The sequence below is a fragment of the Nilaparvata lugens genome, chromosome 3 (assembly GCF_014356525.2).
Source record: "Nilaparvata lugens isolate BPH chromosome 3, ASM1435652v1, whole genome shotgun sequence".
In the NCBI taxonomy this organism is placed as follows: Eukaryota; Metazoa; Arthropoda; class Insecta; order Hemiptera; family Delphacidae; genus Nilaparvata; species Nilaparvata lugens.
In genome coordinates, this window is record NC_052506.1 from 70737304 (window position 1) to 70753531 (window position 16228).

Here is a 16228-nt window from a genome sequence, read left to right on the forward strand (position 1 = left end):
TTCCCAGTTTAGTTTAAATGACCAGATTCATTTCAACCAGCACAACACTACGAATTTAGTTTTATCATAGAATTGTAAGCATACATTAGTCAATAGTTTTTCCATTTACATATTTGTTTTATTATCTTTCACACTTGTTTTCTTGGCTCTTATTTTGTACTAAAAGTAAATTCCATTATCATGGCGATTCTGTTGCTCAAGCCGCCATTTTGTCACACCGGGGGGAGGAGACTGTCTAGCTAGGCCAATGGCAGGCGTTCATGCCCTCGACCAATAGCAGTACTCACCTACTAGTATAAATTCTGCTGCTCTTGTATTTAGTTTTAGTTTATCAGAGATTGACAATGGTGTAATAACCGAAACCGGTCTTTCTAATTATCAATAAATCGGTGGTTTTTTGACAATTTCTTAGTCTTTTTCATTCAATATGAATAATTACCACAATATCAACTTCTCAACTACACAAAAAGTGAAAAAAAGAATGTTCAAAATTTCCTGCAAAACCTTATTGACTTCAACTGGTTGTTGTTGTTGTTGTTGTTGATTTGGTTGGCTTTCCTGTTGTAGGCTTGGAGTGGGTTTCGTTACTTGGGAATAGGATATTTCTCCAGTGTACTTTTTTGAAGTGAAGTTTCTCTGTTTAGTTGTATGTGGTACTTCGCTACTTCTTTTAACTAGGTTATTTTCTTCAGTTCTTCTTCTCTGAAGTTCTTTAGCAATGAGACAGCCTCTGTAGTTAGCTGGGTGAGCCTCAGCACAATTGAAACATTTGGCTGGGGTTTCTTTAGCCTTGGTACACGAAATAGTCCAGTGTTTTCCAGCACACTCCACACACACACATGTTCATGTTGACAGTATGTCTGTGTATGACCAAACCGCTGACAACGTTTACACTGTGGAATCATTTTATTTTTACTTCTAATTGATTCAATTTTCACTTTCATGTAGCAAATAACTGTTCTTTGATGTTGTGATTAAGGAATGTAATAAATGTTAATGTAAATGACTGGTGGTGGCTTGTTTTTCTTTTCTGTCGGTTTCATACTTGTAGAATCAGTTGCAGGCCTTATTTTTTCTGGTGAGTCACGGATTTTTCTCTTCTTTTGTTTAGGGAGAATCCATGCAGTCTCTGGTGCTACCATTTTCTCTTCTTCCTCCCAATTCGGTGGTGAATAACTTTTATTGCTACTTCTAGAAGATGCTGGTTGCATTGTATGTGAAGCTGAAGATTGAAGATTCTGTGTGGTTGTAGATGCTGATGGAAACATCTCTTTCAGCTGATTAATCTCCAACCGTGCTCTCCAACTCCTTTTCCAGCTCATGCATTCTTTCTCTCTCTTCACTCTGTTGGCAAGTGACTTCTTTCCATGCATTATACAAAAACTGCTCCCTTGCAGTTTTTAGTTGGTTCGTTTTTAGAAACGATTCTGGGGAAGTGTTGACGTTTCCAGTCATTGACGCTGGTTCAACGCTCCTAGCCGGTGTTAGTTGACTCATAGTTGCATCGTCCTCTGTTTCCTCCTCCTCTTCGAACTCTGGCACGAGGAAGGTTGGCAATCTTTTGGGAGTCGACATTCCTCACATTCTTTACATTCCTTAGCCGGACTAGATGATAATTCAGCTCTGAACTGATTTTTCGGCACAGGGCACTGAACTCGCGCACAACAATTAAAACACTGAACTCAGCACTTCAACTATTGCATATACTATTTCAACTACTCTCACAAAAAAAAACTATGTCTGCTCACTACGACTGCTCGATCGATACTATAATTGTATAATTACTGTACACAATATAATTACATAAATATCAATGAACAAATAAAATATAGAGCAACAAGTATAAAAAATAATAAAAGAACAAATATATAATTATATTGAAAAATATCACAGATAGCTCACTAATGTTTGACTTTGCTTTTAGCACAAAATATTACCATGTGCTTCTTTAATCAGCAAATATATGCTTTCAACTTGTATAGCTCAATTATCGACTCGCTTGTCGAATAAAACTTTATGTATCTTCTTTCCAAATTAATATAAATAATTAAATATAATTATTAATCTCAGAATAAATTAATATGTATCTCTCATGGCTAAGGTTCGGCCTCTGTTGGAAATCCGATAAATTAATTTATCTTATGAACATAAGCTTCATTAACATCTTCATAATTTACTGATAAAAAGAATGGTCAAGTGAGCATATATTATAATATCAAAAATTAATAAATATTTCATCTGTCCATACTTAAACATGTAAATCTGATAGATTGTTCTTAATAAAATTCCCTTTACGTTTAAAGACTAGCGCAAGTTTGATATTAATTTCAATATTTAAACAACCTTTTGTCAAGCTAGCTTTAGTGAATCATGATTTATTCGAAGCACTGAGGGCCCCCTTGATAACTTTTTAATTATTAAACTCATGTGTCGATTTTCACAAAGTATGATGGTGATCTGGATTCTTTCGATGTCCTAGGCCTTCCTGGTGCTGATGTCGTCTTCTCCAATGGGGATATTTAATTTATGCGACTCACGTCTTAATATGACCTCACTGAGTCTTATGAAATCAATTTTCAAATTCAAACTTAGATTTTTAAAACGTACAATTATTCAAAAAGGGATCTTGTGCTCTATAAATTGATGTCTGTACCCGGTGACCTCTGACAAGCAAGTGGCTTTGATCTACCCCTATTCTTTCCATGACCATACTTCCATATTCTCAAATTTGCATATCATATTAATATTCAATTCTAATTGGAGCTGGTCCTAGCCTCACTACTATGCAATAACATGATTCGAAAAATAGTCCTTGCCAATCTGCTAGGTTATTGCATAAAGAACAAATATTATATTTTTTAATTATTCATTTTATATCTGTTACATGAACTGGTTATTGTATAGTTTACAAATTCTTATCATTTATATAATAAATAATCTATATTTTTGAATTAACTCGCTTTTACCGCCAGTCAGTTACTGTATTTTGATAGGCTTATTCTAAAATTACAAATGTATTCATGTGCCGAGTAGGATACACCACATTTCCTTAATATTTTTATCTATTTTACACATTTTGTTCATGCATGTATGACATATGTCACGTTATTTTTTTTTATATTTAAATAACGATTAGCCTCCTGCTTGGCATCAGTCGGTAGAGCATGAAATATTTCAACAATTATAAAAATTAGGTCGTGGTTTTTTATAGGATACAGTCTCATAAAAATCTTTATAGGCCCAGATATGAGCTTCCACTATAATTCTGATAATTCATTAAAAAAAATATATATATATGGTACTTATCCTATAGTATTGAGGAATAAAAAATAAATCGCACACCATAAACAATTTGATACATATTATTTTAACAGATATTGCAAAAAATAAATCAGAGCAAAAAATATATAGAGCGATAAAAAATATATAATATAAAAATAGAACAATAATCGAAATCAATAGAATATCACAGGCTAAATACTATTCTCTAAATTCTACAGCACGAAACGTTACCATGTGCTTTTATTTTATGATCATATGCATCCATTTGCATGTAGCTGCGATATCAGCTTGCTAATACTTGTCGACTTGGACAATTCCATTTAAAATAGATTTCTTAAAATCAGCTTGATAAATTGACAACCAATAATCCAAATATATATATATATATATATAATATATATATATATATAATATATATATATATATATATATATTATATATATATATATATATCAAATTCTATAGTATCTAATAGATTTCTTTGTAATAAATATATTTTTTATCTCAGGGTGCGAGATTCGGCACCTGAAGGAATAAAGGAGCAATGCATCTAGTGAATCAGAGCTACAACAAATTATCGCAAATTATATTGCAGAAATTAATGATCATATGAATGTGTATTAACAGCCTAGATTTTATACTTCTTTGATTTATAGAACTTCTGATATGTAGATTGACTTGTTACTTTCCAATAAAATACCTTTAATACTACATTTACTTGCGCAAGTATTTTTTACCAAATTCTTAATTTATAAGAAGACCCTTTCGACGAGCTAGCTTTGATTCTTATGTAATTTCGAAGCACTGAGGGCGCCCTATCACTATTTCAATATTTTTCACTCACGTGTCGAAATTTCTTATGAGCTGCTGATGTCGATCCAACTCCTGGTGGTCCTGGACTATTGTAGCCGGAGTCGTCTCTTCCAAGGGGTTACAAAATTATTTAAAAATGAAAATGACTTTTGCTTTATAAGAGCAATAAATTTCTGCCAAGGAGTTTGGTCAGATTCTACGTTGCATGGCTCGGTCGATCGTTAGGTCGCCGATCACTAAATGTTTATGCCTAACCTCAATTTTCAATATTATATATTAGCAAAAAATTATTTCCATTCCTCTTAGGCTGTTGTACAGTTTAGCCAGGACGTCTGATATTATCTAATCTTTATGTTATCTCTTTGGCGATATTAGCCAGTTACTTCACTTAGACCCATAAATATTTCAGCTAGGATTCTTATTTATCCATCCAAATTACAATATGTTACACATAATAAATATTTTTGTATTTTTTTTAAATGTTTTTCCTTTTACATCAACATGCCATGAGTGTTACCAATCCTCTGATCACATTTTAAGCGAATGCTATTTTGTATGCATCTAAAAATGCCACATCTAAATTTGCCACAGGTGTCTGGCTAATTCTCAATTTATACGGCTTGACCGATTATTTAGGTTGCCAACCAGTAAGAATCATAGAACCTAAACTCAAAAATTTATATAATTAGATAAATAGCAATGATATTCTCCTTTCCATTTGGCTGTTCAAAACTGCAGCCTGGATACCCATTATTATCTAATCTTGAGTTTATTGATATCGCACCCAGCGATAACAATACAGCTGTTTGCTTGAGACCTATAAAATCTTTCCATTTAGTGATTTTGCTGGCAATTCAAAATTATAATAAAATTATAATCTTACAACATAAAAATAGATTACAACAAACTTAAAGAACTACTGTCGCAAGACAACTTGTTTTCTAAATTCAAGGATGATAATTGCAAAGTTAATCTGATGGTAACATCGTTTGTTGTTACACTAAATAAATTCATTGATGCATCCTCTAGGGAGTTAGCAATACCACACAAAAACAAACGCATGAAGCCATGGATGGTTCCAGGACTAATTAACGTGATCAATAAAAAGGATAAAATGTACAGAAAACTCAAAAAGAGCCTTTTAATAATAAATTGAAAGAAGATTTAAGACTGTACAAGAACACATTGAATAAATTAATAATTACAACAAAAAATAGCTATTATATAAATGAAAAAAATAAAAATAGTCAAAACCCCAGAATTCTATGGAAATGCATAATTGATATTATAGATGAAAGCAATCATACGAATGAAGACATAAAAATGAAAGCATCGACATTGAATAGTTTCTTTGCAGAAGTGGGTATGAGACATGCAGAAGCTATACATATTAATAAAAATGCAGAGGGTCTGCAATTTAATAACTATAGTCCCCTTCAAAATTCATGGTTTCTCACTCCAGTTGAAGCTAAACATGTAGAAGAAATTATATCTAAATTGAAAAATAAGGCTAGTCCTGGGACAGATAACATATCCAACTTTACTTTGAAACAAATTGCTCAGTACATAGCGGCGCCTCTAGCTGATATTATAAATAAAATTTTTGTAACAGGGACTTTCCCTGATCATTTTAAAGTTGCAAAACTAAAACCAATATTCAAGGGGGGTGACAAAACTAAACCCAGTAACTACATGCCAATTAGCCTTTCAAGCAATTTAGCTAAAATAGTTCAAAAGCTAATTAAACAAAGATTAATTATTAACTTCTTAGACAAATGCAATATTATAGAAAAACAACAGTTTGGATTTCAAATAAATAAAAGCATAGAAGATGCATTGTGTAGTTTTGTGAATCAGATTAGCAATAATTTAAATGACAAAAATAAAACTATGTCAATATTTTTAGACTTATCAAAAGCTTTCGATACAGTACCACAAGACAAACTTTTTAAAAAATTACAAGAAATAGGTATAAGAGGAATTACTTTAGATTTATTCAAAAGCTATTTACAGGATAGATCCCAAATATTGACCTTAAATTCACAGAAAAGCACCCTAAATCTCACATCTTATGGTTTACCACAAGGTACTGTTTTATCACCTGTTTTATTCCTTATCCATGTAAATGATCTTTTAGAATTAAAATTGAAAAATGGCAAGATTGTGTCATTTGCAGATGATACAGCAATAGTCTTCACCAGTGCTGATTGGAGGAGTTTGTTCAGCGATGCAGAAAAAGATATATTGACAGTCAAAAGATGACTTGACATGAATACCATGAGTTTGAATGTAAACAAAACAAAATATATAACATTTTCACTGAATTCAACTGGACAACCAGAAAATCGTTCCAAGCTGAAACTGCATTCACTTTGCACAAATCATTCAATATGTAGCTGCCCAGAAATAGAAAAAGTAAATAATACTAAATATCTTGGAGTGATAATTGATGAAAACTTTAAATGGCAATCTTATATAACCTTTCTGTGTAAAAAACTAAACTACATTTCTCATGAATTCTATAAATTAAACAAAATATTGAATATAAATAACTTAGAAACCGTTTATCATGCTATAGTTCAATCAATTTTACAATAAGGATGAGTGATATGGGGTGCTGCATATGATGTACACATGGAAAATCTATTTATCATTCAAAAAAAATAATAAAAACTATCTTGAATAAACCAAGGTTATACCCAACAAATTTAATTTTCCTGGATTATGATGTTTCTACAACAACTATTCACAGACAACTATATGTCAAAGTCTTAATAAAATACTTAGTAAAAAATATAAATATCTTCCCAAATTTGATCAAGAACACTTATCATTTCAGACCGGGTGTAACAGAGGAATTTCAAGTTTATCCTACTAAACTTTCATTGATCAGAAGACATCTAATTTACACAAGCAGTAAACTGATCAATGCAATACCTTTTGACTTGTATTTCAAAATTGGTAAAAAGAGCGTCAATGAGTGGACTAAGAGGGAATATTTCTTTACCTTAGACTAAATATAGCAATTTAATTCAGATTATTTTATTATCATTTCATAGTCTTTTCTCTGCACAATATCTGTTTGATTTTTTATGATTCTGCTGTTATAGAATTTTGTAATTATTAGTTGAATTTAACTTTAAATTTCTGCATTATTACGAAATATTATGTTTTTCTTTTACTGTTTTGCAACTCTCACCAGCGGGCAAAGTTCTTCTTTTTGATGGTGATGCCTAGATTTTATATTTTATTTTAATTTCATTCAAATATATGTATGAGTAATCATGCTTATTTATCTATATTTTTAATGATATGTCATATTATAAAGATTTTGTAATATGTTTTGAATATTCTAAATGGCAATAAATGGAATTGAAATTGAAAATTGAAATTGTATTTTCTCTCGACCTTTCTCTGCTTTCAACTTGGGCTGACCTGTTGTCAGTATATCTTGAAGGAGATTCTGATGTTAGCTTCTTTGATAGACCAACCCCAACAGCCATTAGCCGTATTCACACCGATATCTCGCCGACACCGTCATACAGACAGGATATTATACTCTGATGGACATTATAGGAGGACGCTGTGGTTTATAACTGAGCGAGGTCTTCTGTTCACAGAACTACTAGTGTAGTAGAAGTCTTCAGAATATTTTTGATGGAATTTATGTTTAAATGATTATTGTGATGAATCATCTCATAAACAATACTCACCTCTATTACATCTGTTGTTAATTTCTTCTGAATCTTCATTGGTGCCTTTGCCAATCTTCATTGGATTCTTTTTGACCTACTTCGAAGAATGATAGGAATTATCGAAAAAATATTTATCATGAAATGAGCTAGAACATTAATTTCACACAATAATCAGTTCTAAATCAATGAGGAGGAAAATATGTTTGCTACAGTTCACCAATTCACACTCTATTCTCTTGAACAGCGGGAGCGATTCAGCATTCAGGTGTAGGCCTACCCAGCGGGCAGAGGTATCCCAAGAATGAGGTGTCCAAACGTCCCGGTTTTCTACTAAAAGTACTGGTATCCCAAGAATATTCTTTGGGACTTTTGAAAATACCGGAATTTTGTGTTGGAGAGAATAACTTTGTAAGTCATTTTCAACGTCATTTGCCAAACTTGACTGGTACATATGAAATTCCATGTTGAAAGATAATAACTTCAAAGGGAATAAAATTCTATAAGACCATGACTATCCCGGTGTTGATGTATGGAAGAAAATCATGGGTCCAAGATAGAAAAGAGATCAGCTAAATGAAAGTGAGTCCATCCAATAGAGACATGGGGGTGTGCTTGCAATATATATAGTAGATCTAATTCGTTAATGATTATATTCCTTGCCCAAGCTTGATCTTGCTCTTTTGGGGAAATAATTCCTAATATTTGATTTTGCACATTAATGTGCAAATGGCAGTGTATATTGTTATATTTTGTCATTTATGAGGAATAAATAATTTTATTTTGTAATTTATGAGGAATAGATAAATGAAAAATAAAATATTGTTTGGATACGTAAGAGGAGTAGAGAACCAATTTTATCATGCAAAATTTCCTTGTGCCAAATACAGAGTGCCCCAAGAACCACATACTTCCGGTTCATCTTTCGTTTCTCAGCTATTTCCGCAAAATCCAGTCATTGAGAGAAAAATCACTTGTGCTTTTTTACATAATGGAATTCAAAATGAATTGAAATCTTTTGCATCTTCAATGAGTATTTAGTTACAATTTTTCAAAAATGAGTAGAATTTCAAGATTAAATCATTTTCAATGATTGCAGTTTCTATTCGAAAATATCTCTTGATTGTCACCATTCCAATATATACATACTCCAAAATCCCTCTGAGCGTGATTCTCTGGTCTATAGTCTGAGACCAGGAAGTGCGCTCAATATGACTATAGTGCGATAGATATATAGATATATAGATATATATATATATATATATAGATATATATATATATATATATATATATATATATATATATATATATATATATATATATAGATATATAGATATATAGATATATAGATATATAGTGCGCTCTATAGACTTCCAGCAGTTCCAGGTACACCTGCTCCTTGTATTTTGAAAAACACCTATGCTTTAACCGTCATCACTAACTTCATTGTACTCACATTGAGATTTCGCATATGTTAATAAGATCATTTTCTATCAGAATCATCACTTAATTCCAGTATCTCCTAGTGGAGAGGCGCGCATAAGGACACCAGAAAATGATAGGATCTCCTCGTACTACAACTCTTCCTTTTCCGCTCGTCAAGGTGGTTCAAATTCATGTATCATAAGTCAATTTTGTTGGAGAAATAGGGAAATTTATTTTTGAGTGTACTGTATCCATATTCCAGTAAGAAAAAAATTACAAACTTCCATAATAAATGCTACTAATCTTGTGAAATACCTAAGAAAAAAATCTGGTGTGGCGCACTCGCAAAACTTTCCTTGCCGTTATGAAAATTGATCACCTGACGCTAGTGCTCCCGCGCATACTAGTTTACTATTCAAAGATCTGAGCCAGCTGGTGACAGGATAATAACGCTGGATACACACGAGTTCTGCTATCACTTCATAGTGAATGATTTAAAAGAATCAACAAATGCCAACAGTTTGCAATTGAATAATCACATTTTCTCAAATTTCAAGCTTATTTTCAATTTTAGATGAAAATGTTGCTAGACATTAATTGGAGAGATTTTCATGCTCAATCTTTTTCACTCGGAATTTATCATTGAAATTATATCTGAGACTTGATAATTGGAACTCTAAAATCGAACTTTGCATAGATGGGGCGGAGCTCCAGGAATTTTTACAGATATGGGACTTGTGGCAGTTGATATAGCTTATCAATGACTATTTTATGTATGAATTTGATCAAAATCGTTGGAGCCATTTTCGAGAATATCGCAAAAAACCCTGTTTTTGACAACATTTTCGCCATTTTGGGGTATCTTAATTTTTTTCGGAAAGCAATACTTTCCTTATGGAACCTATGGTAATAGGGCAAGGAAAGTAAAATTCAAAATTTAGTGAAGGATCTGTAGTTCTACTATTTCCACTCCATTAAACAGTAGACCTACTTTCTATTCCATTATTTAATCATTGGAGAGTTACAGCTGATAGAAAAATTACCATTTTCTGTTTTTTATTTTTTATTTTTTATTTTTCTCGCAAATTTCCTGTTAATCAAGAGTACGGGTTAAACAATTTTACATTCAACAATATACTTCCCAGTTCCCAAACGAATTTTACTCATATTACATGAATTTGAACCGCCTTGACAAGCTGAAAAGAATGGGCTGTTGTGCGCGTATAGATGTAGTTATTGACCGAGCGAAGTGAGGGCTAAGATTCAAGTCGACGGTTTGGCATTTCTCTTAATGTTTATATGTTGCGCATTTACGGCGAAACACGGTAACAGATTTTCATGAAATTTGACAGGTATATATATGTTCCTTTTTAAATTGCGCGTCGACTCGTACAAGGTTTTTGGAAATTTTGCATTTCAAGGATGATATAAAAGGAAAAAGGAGCCTCCTTCATACGCCAATATTAAAGTAGAAATCAGACTATAGAATTATTCATCATAAATCAGCTGTTTAGTGGACTATAATGCTACCCGTTCAAAAACATCGAACATCTTGAAATTTATCTTTCCATCAACGTTGTAGCATAGAGAAACAAACAATAGCATAACATACGCTATTGTTTCTCTATGGTTGTAGGCAGTTGCAGCCAGACCTGATAACACACTTAGCGCTCACACTCACATTCCGGGACGACACGTCACGGTACGATAGGACAGAAAGCTCTATGTTTATTTTGGATTTTCTCTAGACATTTCAAATTGATAAATTATTTATTATTTTTTGAGAAAACATAACAACAGATCAATGTAACTTACTGAGCGCGAGGTCTACTGTTCACAGAACTACTAGTATTAGGAGATCCTATCACTTCGCATGAATAAATTATTGGTTTTTGACCTTTCTTATGTATCCAAACAATATGTTATTGAATCAGAACTACAATATATATATTGCAAGCACGCCCCCTTCAACATGTACTTGTACACATATTGATTGGACTAACTTGGATTCTGCTGATCTCTTTTGTACCCAGGACCTATGATTCGCTTTCATTTATCAACACTTTGATAGCTATAGTCTTAAAGAATTCTATTTCCTTTGAGATGATATTTCAAACATGAAATTTTATGTGCACTGGTCCAGTTTGGCAAATGGCGTTCACCTATGGAGAAGATCTTTCAACTCTCTGAAAATATTATGCATCTTGTATATTTACTGTAGGCTATCGCAATCGAATAGATGATACTTTATAGAGAGAAACAATAGAAACTATATCAATTAGACGAACGAAACTATATAATTATAGCAATCGAGAGAAAAATGTCAATTATCAATATCAATCAATAAAGCATTGCATACTGAAAACTTTTTGTTCCCTCTAAAGTTGACTGATTTATAATATATTCATTATTATTATTATTATTATTATTATTATTCACACTGTGATGAATCTTTCAAATAGATCTCAGGAGAAGAGAGAAAAATTGTGATTACCTTTTAAGGTTCGAACCCACTAGAACGTATCAGACACGGACCGTGTCAGACCATGCCAGGCACGTAAAATAACAACTATGCCCACTACACCGGATCAACAGCGGTCTATGCCAGTACATTACGCGTATGGTACGCGTATGATACGGGTATGATACGCGTATGATACGCGTATGATGCCCGGTCAGAAGTTGTTGGGAACGCGTCAGTTAGCAAGAGAATGTAGCGGTGAACTGGTTACCAACGCGGTGCATACGCGGTTACAACGGGGTTTGCAGGCGTCACGTGCCATGCAAGGACCGTTCCGTCACAGACAAAATATACTGGCCGACAAATGTTGACCTGGACGTGCATGGCACGCTCCGTGCTTGGCCGGTGACGGAACGGTCTAATGGGTGCATTACATATCAAATGATGCAAAGAATATTTTTTTGCATGTGTCGGTACGGGCACGGTCATGGTATGATACGTTCTAGTGGGTTCGGACCTTTAAAATGAAAGAATTTGCTAAAGGAATAGTTAGCGACCGAGCGATAAAGCTTACTTATCAGTAACTGTATATTAGATAAGAGTACCGTTCTGTACCGAATATTTTCTAGAAAAATTATTCAATAAAATTATAATTATTATGCAAATAAAGCACGAATTATTTACGAATTGCTCATTGAATTTGAGGTTACACTTTGTTTACTATCGATCAGATGTTTTTAAAAACAGTTCGAACGCAGCTGACTGATTCAAAGTATTGTCAAATGTCATGCTGGCTTCACGTAAGATATAATACCATCTCTAAAAATTATAAAACTATCAATAAAGGACCAAGAATTTCAAATAAAAAAATAAAATGTATGTATTATCGTTGAAATTATTTATTATTTAAGAAATTATATTATATGTCAGGTCTTATTGTAACTAACTAGGTCATAGCATGAATTATATTATTGATAAAACGGCAGAAATTAATTATAACAGTCTCAAACCTAATAAAAATTGTATAAGAATATTAATTTATTAATGATTAATTCAACTGAACCACATGGTAATTAAATCTCTTTGGCAAGCCTAAGCCAATCATAGTGCATAGAAATAGCACCAAAAAGGTGATCGTTTGAAAGCAACACATGTTAATCTACTATCAGACAACAACCCTGCCTTATCATATACGCTAGCACATGTACATTGTATGATAGGAACTATGTCTAGAAGATTAAGCAGTTTTAAGAATTACATAAATTAAATTATTATTGTAATTAAAGGAATTATATTCTACTGCTTGCCACTGACGTCATGTCTACGTCACAATCGTTCTACCAATGGCAAATTTTCATGCAAATTATTACATCGAGATTCTGAGAAGAAAGGTCTAGCCAAGAAGCTGAGAGAAAAGACAGCACTTCCCTTTTGAAATCCTCACCGTGCAGATCTCTTTATAGTTACCAAGACCTATTTGTAAAATTTTCGTTCGATTTTATATGTTCTATTTGTGAGCCGATATTTTAGGCCAATCTATTTGTTATTTGTAAATTTATTTTTCATCAATCGATAAATTTAAAAGTTTAAAGTAAATTATCCCTTAATTAATTCGGTGAAGGAAATATTAAATTAAAATTCCACACGTGCTGAAACCAAAGCCCGGATTGCTGCCGATCAAACGATTTTTGATCCAAAGAAGAAAACCACGACCGCCAAGGAATTTCACGTGAGTTATAAATTTAATGGGGCCCCAATCTACGCTTCGAAAATATTTCAGCGCAGAAAAACATAAAATTTTCTTCGTTAAATTATTGGCCACGCCGACAAGCGCTTTAGCATTTAAGAGCCTAGAATTTATCCATATAGAATTTCTAAGAATTTGTGGTTGATTAGCTATCCTCCGCTGCCAGAACCACGACCCCCCGAGCAAACTTTTTAAAAATATCTTTTATAATTCATTTTTTCACTATTTTTTCAAAACTGTTAAATTTTATCAATTGTAAAATTCTGTCGAATCACGCATGGTATCATGCAAGCACAAGAAAATTTTTAACTATTCTGTTAATGCTATATTATTATCAACCTGTAAATCAAATTCTGAATCTGCACTGTATGATCATATATTTTATTATAATATATTTCAGTTTTGTTAATTTGCTTTCTGAGTTCGATTATTTCTTAAGCCTGTCAATTATTGTGTCTGATACGTTCTATATCATCAAGACCGATCGAATACGATCATTGGAATAATTGAATTAAGCTGGATATTGGAACAGGTCTAAGTGGATGTAGTGAGTGGGGTCAGATCGAGATATTTATTCTTTGTCCTTACCTGCTCATATATCAGCTTTTATCTGTTACCTACCTCGACTTAGGAGCGAACACATCAATTGTACAGCAGATGCAGCCAGAGATCATATAAATTCCTACAATAGAGCTTAAAACCCGACAAGACTCTGTTCTCGAAGTATATTCTGAACGATATTTGGTCCAAATACCGTATTTTAATCCTTCAGAACTTATTAGAGACGCAGTCCCGTAAATTATCTACATCGGGATTTTTGCTCGACCTGTATGATTTTGTATGCTCATTCTTCACAGGTAATAATTTTAAGGTATCCGTATTCAGTGTTTAGCGATCGCTACACTGCTTATAAAAAATTTCATCATTATACAATCTGTCATTAGAAGAATCAAGGGTGAGCGAGCGTTTAGGCCTCCCGCGATTCCGACAATTGTATTGAATCTTGTAGTGAGTCAATCAGTCTGGTGTACACTCAGCATCCACACACGCCATTGCAAAATTTATAGCCTCTACACCATTGATTCAGTACAAGATTTACCCTACATACATGAGGCATTTAAATACAGCATTACATCACCCTACGTGTATTGTCCTATCCTTGGAGGTGAGAGTGACTCCCCCAGGAGGAGCTTCACAACACCTAGCTCCCATAGCGGAAGTCACTAAGTAGGCCTATGTCTATGAACAACATATTTCTGGGTACTCTCCCTTTCTTCTCCACCCAATGTGCCTCCATTCTCTCTGAAAATACCTTCTCTCTAACTTCAGTCGATCTAGTCCCGCTTCTACAAGCTTACACTAGTCTGAAGCTTGTCATTTATATATTTATAATAATCATTGAATAACACTGACCTGACTAGTTTCTCCGTTTATCTGTGCTAAAGATGTAATAATGACTATGAGAATGATACACGTGGTAGTCATTCTTGAAAAACACAAAATTCACTTTCCACAGCAATTTACAGCAAATACTGGTACCTAGCTAAACCTTCTAAAAACTGAAAAACTTTTAGTACCTATGTTAAGTTCCATAAGCTCATCAGATCGACAAATTGATTAATTTATTGACTAGTCACGTTCAGTATATTGTTGACGTCAATTCTATGAAATTTGCATAACGTTAGTTAAATAAACCGTAAGCAAATTGTATTTTGGCTACCTCTTGCAACATGAATGGTGAAATTAGCTATGAAAACTCTTTTTGATTGATTTTTTTTCTATTATAAAAGAAACTACAGGAGTCTGACAGCTTTCTAATTACCAAAAGAAGCCAATAGGCACATGATCTGTTTTATAAGATTATTATTGTCTGTGACACCTTTCAGATTTATTTATTCATGCTTCGTACTATCTTTATGTACCTGGAAATGTAGGCCTACATTTATTTGTAAAAATCGCCATGCCAATAAATAATGATTAATTGATAAAAAATACCTTCATTGAGGGGAAAACTGTCAACTAATTCCAATCCGGTTGATTCATTGATGATTCATTCATTAATCTACATGATTAATTGAATCATAGTTTATAGTTATAATAAAAAGTATGGTTATGATAAAAAGTATTATACTGTAAAATGTATAAGAGAAATAATTTTTAAAATATACAAAAATAGAATAATTTTTAATTTGTCAGAGTCACATCAATAATTTTAATCAAAGTTGAAACTAATTCCTAACAAGAAAAATGTGTGCTCAGAGCCGATTTGAACCTGGCATCTTTGCATCCAGAACCGTGCACGCTGTCCCATCTCAGACACGCGGCTCCACTTGGTAGGCCTACTCTACTCACTATTGTGATGTCATTTGAGAAATCAAATGAAAAAATTGCTATTAACTACAGTTACTGAGTTAGGTACTCACTATTATAAACATCGCTTATATATAGTATCTGTACTAGCTACCACCTCAAAATTTGGCACAAAATATACTATCAGTTAGTACTGATGATGCCGAACAACTTACGTCATAGGAGTAAACCTTGTGCTCAAGCCGCCATCTTGGAAAATGGCGGACATAATAATTCACTTTCTCTTTAATATATCTTTCTATTACGAACTACATGTCAATGGTCACTTTTAGATACTATAACGGTGCATTTTGATACACCTTCAAATTTATTTGTAAAGAGAATTGCCAGGTCTCATAGAAAGAAACTAGAAACATTATCATCAACACTGTACTATTAGTCGAATGAAATAGATAAGATAATAACGACTCTAAATACTGTGATTATTGGCAACGGTAT

The 16228-nt window shown here is 32.9% G+C and overlaps 1 protein-coding gene across 1 annotated transcript in view; it reads right to left on the minus strand.

Annotated features, from left to right (window-relative positions):
• The window catches only part of LOC111055810, a gene marked incomplete in the record, with an annotated part of 239838 nt that extends 224871 nt beyond the window's left edge, over positions 1-14967 (minus strand). The window contains 2 exon segments of the mRNA XM_039424430.1: positions 7832-7884; positions 14834-14967. Coding sequence (XP_039280364.1) covers positions 7832-7884; positions 14834-14905 — 125 coding nt within the window.
• Positions 14968-16228: the final 1261 nt, after the last annotated feature.